The 8,614-nt window shown below is 35.7% G+C and overlaps 1 protein-coding gene across 1 annotated transcript in view; it reads right to left on the bottom strand.

Annotated features, from left to right (window-relative positions):
• Positions 1 to 1,232: 1,232 nt before the first annotated feature.
• Smp_123730 (putative beta chain spectrin) overlaps positions 1,233 to 8,614 on the bottom strand; it is a gene marked incomplete at both ends in the record, with an annotated part of 49,976 nt that continues 42,594 nt past the window's right edge. The window contains 3 exons of the mRNA XM_018797008.1: positions 1,233 to 1,802; positions 3,285 to 3,429; positions 7,104 to 7,257. Coding sequence (XP_018652093.1) covers positions 1,233 to 1,802; positions 3,285 to 3,429; positions 7,104 to 7,257 — 869 coding nt within the window. The remainder of the gene's footprint in view (positions 1,803 to 3,284; positions 3,430 to 7,103; positions 7,258 to 8,614) is intronic.

Genomic DNA, 8,614 nt, shown 5'->3' with positions numbered 1-8,614 from the left:
CCTTTTAACAGTCACGGGTACGAATGGTGGTCAGATAGAGTGGATGTGGCTTTGCTCAGAAGTTACAATTTCATATTGAACGACGATGAAATCGTCTCACAGAATTTGTTGAATAAAGCAATGTTCATGAGTAAAAAATATGCTGTGAATTATGAGATATATATTTGAAAGATAAATTAAATAAAAAAGAATGAACCAAATCGGCCGAGCCGTTCAAAAGTAATGATCGGATGACGGATGATGACGGATCTTTCAAATGTCTGCCTTATCAATTTGTTTGTAGGTGATTTGCCTACCATGATGATAACGGGTAACAGGGAATCAGAGTTCGATTCCGGAGAAGGAGCCTGAGAAATGGCTACCTCATCCAAGTACGGCAGCAGGCGCGAAAATTACCCACTCCCGGCACGGGGAGGTAGTTATGCGGAAAAGTGTGTTCACGAAATTCGCTGTCTCGGGCTTTTCTATAGAATTTTGTCTTACGCACCATTCTATGGGAATTTTCCGTGTCACATTTTCCTTCATAACTTTTGAACGGATTAATATTTTTCAATTGGGTTTTCTTTTTGTTACTTATCTTATGAAATGCTATTCAATGATGTATAACATGTACATGCACTTTGAAATTTTAATGTTACTCTTTACACCTGCTTTTACTCGCCATGTTATATAGGGATACTACGCCTAACTCCTCAGGGTCTGGAAAGTCGGAAAAATGAAAATTTCGCAAATGCGGTAAAAATGATCTTGGTGGTCTTGTATTAGTATTCTGACACGGAACAGTGGGTTTCAAGCTTTCTGAGGCTTGAGTAATGGCTACCCCATCCAAGGACGGCAGCAGGCTCGAAAATTACTCACTCCCGGCACAGGGAGGTAGTTATGGTTAAAAGTATGTTCACGAAATTCGCTGTCTCGTACTTTTCAATCAATATGTTGCGCTTTTTGACTCGTTTATACCATTTCAAAATGTTACATACTACTGATTTACTCATATACATTTGAAATAATTTTTATTAAAATGTAAATATATCATTTATTCATTGTTCATCATTGGAATACATAGACTAACATACATGAAGAGACCCAATGAAGTCTTCTGTTTATTATTAAATACATGCTGATACCTCCTTATAAACGACATTCACAATGATCTGTATTCGGAACATTATTCACGATAATTAAATGTTACAGTCGATATGTATTTTACACATTCATTCAATATGATATCCATTTCATGTATCTTTCAAACTTTTTGATGTCATGGAAAATCGACTAATTTTATGTAATGAACTATAAGTTAAACTTTTACGTAGTAATGGAGTTGATTGATTAGATTGTTCAGATTTCATATTATGTGATGTATTACTTCTAATCAATTTAGGCGTTTGATGACTTGTACTAGATGAGTTAGGTGAAAACGATGAATATTTAAATGTTAACCAACGTACCATTTGTCTTGGTGAAAATACTCTCATTGTACGTACTGAAGGAAATCGTTTCATTCGACATTGTGGTGATTCTATATTCTCTAATAGATTATTTGTAAAATCATTCTCCTGAGTTGAACTATGTCTTCGTATACATGATATTTGATTAGTTGTTTTTGATTTGAGAATTTGTGTTAAAGTTAATTTTTTCGATGTACTGAATGTTTCTTGCATATCTATAATGACTAAAGGATTCTGGAATTCTTCAGATGGTCTAGATAAAGTGATAATAGTTGGACCTAATGTTGATCTTGTTTGTCGGTTGATATTTTGTATTAGATTAAGCCACTTTCTCATAATTTCACTGGTTTGAGCCTTAAACAAGAAACAATGAGAATAAATGAATTCGGTCAATTTGTAAGTAGACATTATGTTCAACTTAAAACAGAGCTCAAATGAAAGGAACTGAAGAATGACACATTGACCAATCAATAAGAATCACGTAATTGTTCACTGTGTCGTCGTTTTACTGTAGATCATAGGTAAACGCAAAATTTCTTATTCTGTAAATGTTTTACACTGTTATTTAATACAACCGTATGAAATTTCAAAACCAGGTAAAAGTAAGCGAAATATTGACAGTTCAACCGAATTTACGTCTAAGAAAGCTCTACTTGAAAGCGTTATTACTATACCGTGAAAGCCAAAGGAGTACGTATCAATAAACAAGATGTTGTGGGCAGAAAACCTTCATACAAACTCTTCAATTATCCCGGTCTTCAATTTGAGTACGCTTACATTTCTTAAAATGTATTTTTAGTTTTTTGTCAGTTTTGTTCAACTGAATTCCTCATTGTGTTTCTGCATAAACTGCCTTAATTGCCAAATCATTTGAATTTCTGTGCATTTCCTTTGAGTTACTTATTAGTAGTTTTAAAACCAACACTAAACATTTATGATTAAATGACTAACTTTAGATTTACTTAATTCCTGTTCATATTCTTACTTAACTAACTAGCTGTGATAAGCCGATTATATAATTTAATTTTGGTTTAAAGTTTGAGTTATTAACTGATTGCTAACTTTATAGTAAATCTTGAAATGTATTGCTAAATTGATCTTTACTTATTCATTTATTCAAACACAAAAATATTGGTAAAAAGGGGGAATGAATACATATGCACCGAACAAGTCACTTGATTTGCACAAGGGCTGTGATACTGCCCGGGTACTCTAATCGAAGCAGGTGGTTTTCATAAGGGGGGACACCTGGAGTTTTCGACTTTAAGGTCTGATCCACAAGATAGTAGAACAACGTTAGGAGATGTAGTCCCATGGTAGCCTGTTACCAATGATTGGTTCATACGCCATTTGTTCCCTCAGGAACCTGGAGAAAAAATACACCACTGGTTTGGAATCAGGGTTTTCTAACTTTCTAATCCAGTTGCAGCATCAGATATTCACTTTTCATTCTCTCAATTTCGCAGACCACATCAATGCCGCGAGAAAGCAGTGAGTAGGATTTCACTGACAACCGCTGTATACATGTTGACATGTGACGGCATTTGGAGAGAGAGAGAGCTGACTCTCCACACTCATCGCTGCACCAGGGCATTGGATCTACCACCTATTGTTTGATATTGATTTTGCATTTCATTTTTGTATAAAGTACTGATAAAGAATTAATGAAAACAAATATGTAATGGCTCAACTTGTATACTTAATGACTTATTGAGGGATAGATTTAATTCTTATTATCTAAAATGAAATACTGATAAACTTTAATTGAATGTTCTATTTCGTATAGATTTATAATATTCAGATTATTGAACATAATGAAAGACAATAATCACGAACTTGAAATAGATATCGAGCTCCGGTAGCAGTTGATGTAATACGAAACGTGTTTGCTCGTTTTGTATAATCCTTTGTTTCATTGGCAGTTATTAGATTCTGTCCAACCAGTAATCCAATCTCTCCACGAAATGTATTGGATAGAGGACTTAAACAAAAAATAAAATGATAAGACGTTCTTACAATCTGAGAAGGAAATTATTTCTTCAAATAACTGTAATGACAAACTGAAGAACTAATGTAGATTTAACACAATTAAAGAATTAAGTTTACATGTGTATTATTATGTTCCATTTATCATTGGTGACTGTTCAATGAAGTTGTCATCAATAGTCAGATCATTGGAAAAACGTACAATTTTTGAAATGAAAAATGGTAATGGATTTCTGACAAGGTCTCTATTGAATTTTTAAGAACTAGGCATTCAATAACTCCTTCTGGAGCCCCTATAAGGTTGCCGGATAAAGAGGGAGGGTTGGGCATGGAGTTGGCGACTCCATCCCGTAGAAAGCTAACTCGCTAAAAAAACGCTTACCAGTAATATCATTCAAACCATTTTAATTCTGCGTTGGAAGTTGAAAAGGTTTTGAAAAGATCCATTTTTCGAAAACTGACGTGGACGGGTCAATATTTTAGTTACTAAAGTTATTGCCCTGTACAATACGAATGTGGTTTGGTAAAGTGTCTTTTTAACAGGCTTCGTCGTATTTGCACAAATGACGCTATTGATGACGATGTTAAGTTGTTAACCAAGACATTAATCGGGAATGGCTATCCACCTAAATTTATCAATAGATGGAAAGTTCAGGGCACAGCGAGACCTACTGTAACCTTCGTAGAGAAAAAGCCTGTCTACATCACCTTACCATTTAGAGGTGATTCAAATAGCCTTTTATTGAAACAAAGGCTTATCAACAAAACGTATTGTGCTACGAAAGTCATAATCAAGGAAAGAACGAGGTCCATGCTTCATTCAAAACCTAGACGACCTGAAAACGATTGTGTTACATCCCACTGCGTTTACCAATTTAAATGTGTGTGTGGTCACACATACATAGGTAGGAGCAATCGTGATCTGAAAATTAGGGTGGGTGAACATGTATCAAAATGGTTGCAAAAACAAATACAGTCGAATGACCCAATAAGAGTAGATGATAAACATCCATCATCCTCTATTGCTAAACATATAATCGAAACAGGTCATAAGATCGATCTAAACTCGGCTTTTGTTGTGCTGTTTAAAAGTGTAAAAGGGCGTATACTGAGGTTTATTGAAGCCTTAGCCATACGAAAATTCAAACCCCCTTTGTGTATTCAAAAACAGTTTGTGCTCTCTTTAAACCTACCCTGGTAATATATGCTTATTATCCAGAGTGATTAGGTGTCAAATTGTTTTCACATTATTTCATCATTATTATCCTTGTCTATTCTTACCCCTATTTCCAGTCTAGTTGACCTTTTATTTTTACATATAAATGTTCTTAACAAGTATATGTGTGATCAGATTGTTCGAAATGTATTGCGCTAATATATCACAAAGTTCTGATAATCTTCGTCTTCTCATTACATTAGCGAAAAGGTCTTCATTTAGAAGAGTTGTGACGCTGCTTGGTGAAAGTCGAGTTCCATTGGAAGTCACGAGGCCGATGCCTCATTCTGACAACCAGAGAAATCATTTATCTAGGTACATGGAATGTTCGTACAATGTGAGAGACCGAGAGAGTCATCCGAATTCCTGTAGAAATGGGGAGATACAACCTGGAGGTGCTTGGAATCAGTGAAACATATTGGACGTATGTTAGACAACAACGACAATCTCCAGGGGAGCTTCTGTTATACTCCGGTCATGAAGAAGAAAATGCTCCACATACAAAAAGAGTTGCATTGATGCTGTTCAAACAAGCACAAAATGCATTTATAGGATGGGAATCCCATGACCCAGGATCATCAGAGCCTCCTTCAAAACAAAGAAAGAGGGCATTACAATGAACATCATCCGATGCTATGCGCCTACCAACGACTACGATGAAGACGTTAAACACCAATTCTACGATAGGCTGCAATCAAGCGTCGAGAAGTGCCCAACAAAGGACCTGACTATTCTGATGAGGATTTAAATGCCAAGGTTGGATTGCACAACACCAAATACGAAGACGTCATGGGACGACATGGACTGGGATAAAGGAAAGAAAATGGTGGGAGATTCGCAAACCTATGTGCCTTCAATAAACGTGTCATTGGCGGCACTATTTTCCCACACAAACGCATTCACCAAACCATATGATTTTCACCGGACAACACTACACAGAACCAAATCGACCATATCTGCGTCAACAAAAAGTTCAGTGGACTATGGAGGGTGTGAGAACCAGGAGAGGAGCTGACATAGCATCAGATCATCATTTGTTGGTCGCCAAGATGAAATTAAAACTTAAGAAGCACTGGACAACGGGGCAGACAACACCACAGAAGTTTAATACGGCTTTTCTTCGGGATACTGACAGACTCAACAAATTCAAGATAGCCCTCAACAACAGGTTCCAGGCATTTGATGATATACTCAATGAAGAGGGAACCACCATGGAGAGCAACTGGAAAGGGATCAACGATAATTAAAAAGGACACCTGATCAATATTCAAAAGAAAGACGATCTCAGCAGGTGTGAGAATTTCAGAGGCATCAGTCTCCTCTCAATACCAGGAAAAGTCTTTAACAGAGTATTGTTAAACAGGATGAAGGATTACGTAGACGTCCAACTTCGAGATCAAAAAGCTGGATTTCGTAAGGATAGATCGTGTACAGATCAAATTAAAACTCTACGGATCATTGTGGAACAATCACTTTAATGGAATTCATCACTCTACATCAACTTCATTGACTGCGATAAAGCACTTGAAAGCGTGGACAGGACAATATTGTGAAGGCTTGTTCGACACTGCTGCGTGCCTGAGAAGATAGTCAATAACATACGGAATTCCCATGATGGATTAAACTGTAAATTCGTGCATTGTCGAACAAAATGGTGTCATCTTAAACTTTTCATAGTTTTATCTCAAGATAAACAATCTCATAATAGAGGGAATTGGTTATTTAATTGTCTTTAGTTTTGAGTTGTACTGGAACTGACAATAACGAAGATTACGTACAAGTAAAGCTAACCTGTTAGCTATATTCCGTTTTTTCTGTAAATTTGTAACATATTGTTTTACTAGGTAGCTCTTGATTGAATGCAGGTTAAAAATGCTTGCAAGCATGTATCAATGAAATCCTACTTGACGAAGAAGCTTTGAAAGTTATGAAAAATTTTAGACATCTGGGCAGCATCATTGATGAACATAGAGGATCTGATGCAGATGTGAAGACGCGGATCAGCAAAGCAAGAGCAGAATACTTCATTGAGGGTAACAGGCGTAAGTAACTAGGCGTCCAATAAAAACAGAATTTTGTGTAAGATAACCGTATATTCCCAATTTCCATAATACTGCCAACGTGTACCTTATCCCGAAGTTTACTAATCATTTACCCTTGACTTGTGATCTGTAGCAATTATAATATTTTCTTTCTATTTTTTACACTACTTTAACGTAGTTTAAGTAGTAACATTCAGAAACAGCCAAAATTGTGCAGGTTTTCCTGAACGTAGAAAAACATTATTTGAACAACTCACCAATAGGAGCTTCTGAGTAGAAAAAACTGCTATCAATAGTACAAGGGAGTGTTTCATTCAATACTACTGATTTGAGAAACAAAATACTAATCATATCAAAGTTATTAATCATAGATCAAACATTGTACATTTCAGCATAAACATTTCAACTTACTTATCTTCATCGTAATCAGATTTATTTTTATAGGCTAACAGTTGTTTCACTGATGTATTTAAGACCATATATAATTCATACCATGAACGATCTCGTGATTTACAATTATGATTAATCCATTCATGTTTTCTCATTAAATAATCACTTATAGAATCTAGAAACAAAGTTTAGAAGAATGATGGAAGTCATTGGAACACCCTAATGACAGTTCACAGAACGTTATACATGAAATTCATTTAGTAATCATACCGTACCTTATAAATTGGATACCTATAAAATTTAGTAATCACTGGTCTATTCCACATATCAATAGTAGAGAAAGTACGTTTATTCGATTGAAAACATATTACTAACTGAGAGAATTTTAACAATTATAGTGAACATTGAGCGATTACTGACTTGATAATAAGGTGGATAAGTATTGTCTTAACGATGACATCACAATATTTATTTAAACACATACATATTAGTAAAAGAAGGCGCCAGATATATATGCGCCACACAAATCTCATTTGATTTATGTGAAGGCTGTGATACTGAACGGGTGCCCAAACCAAAGCAACTGGTTTTCTCAGTGGGCACTAACCAAAGAATTTGACTTAAATGTCTGATTCCCAAGGCAGTGAAGCATGGTAAAGAGTTTCAGTCTCATGGAAGACGGTGAACAACGATTGATTCATACGTCATTTGTTCCATCAGGATACTGGATCCTATGTGCACCATTGGTTTTGTATCAGGGTGTTCCAACTCCCCTAGGTGGACCCTCCGTGTCCACCGACCCGGTTGAAGCGCCGGACATTCGCTTTTCGTCCTCTCAATTTCGTAAACAACACTCTGGTTACGAGAAGGCAGTGAGTAGGACTTCCCTGACAGAGGCCATATACGCGTGGCCATGTGAGAGTGTTTCGAGAGGGAGAGCTGACTCTCCCCACTCTCGGCCATACCAGGGCATTTGGGTGCTTGTGATATCATATATTGTATTTCGATATGGAAAGAGATATATTTTATGATTAGATCTATCACTCAATTATCATAGTTATTTAATTTGTGAAACTTTTTCATCTAGAACAAATATGATGCATAAGTCATAAAATTGTTTCATATCATCAAACAACATCCTTGATCCATCTTTTAGTAAAGTATACTAAGTGAAATAATATTTTTCAAGTATTCTAAGTATACTAACTAGATTATAAACAAAGTTTCATATTATAATCATCATCAAGAAAGTCGAGTTTAAGTAGATGAGTAAGGTGTGTAAAAACATGTATGCAACGATGTTACTAGATGTGACAACATATCTCGAACTGAACTGAAAATCTTGATTTTCTTATTGTTTTTTCCTTTGAACATATCATCAACTGATCAAACGGTTTCAAATGTTTCAATAATTGACCGAATCTGGTTATGAATAGAGGAAAAGTAATCGATAGACAGATGATAACTCAAGAATCGTATAATAATAGGTCAAAGGTCAAAATAAAGCTAATGATACAACAATTATACAATAG

Source organism: Schistosoma mansoni, chromosome 4, assembly GCF_000237925.1.
Source record: "Schistosoma mansoni strain Puerto Rico chromosome 4, complete genome".
In the NCBI taxonomy this organism is placed as follows: Eukaryota; Metazoa; Platyhelminthes; class Trematoda; order Strigeidida; family Schistosomatidae; genus Schistosoma; species Schistosoma mansoni.
The sequence above is the reverse complement of the archived record's forward strand: the minus strand, read 5'-3'. Positions and strand labels throughout refer to the sequence as shown.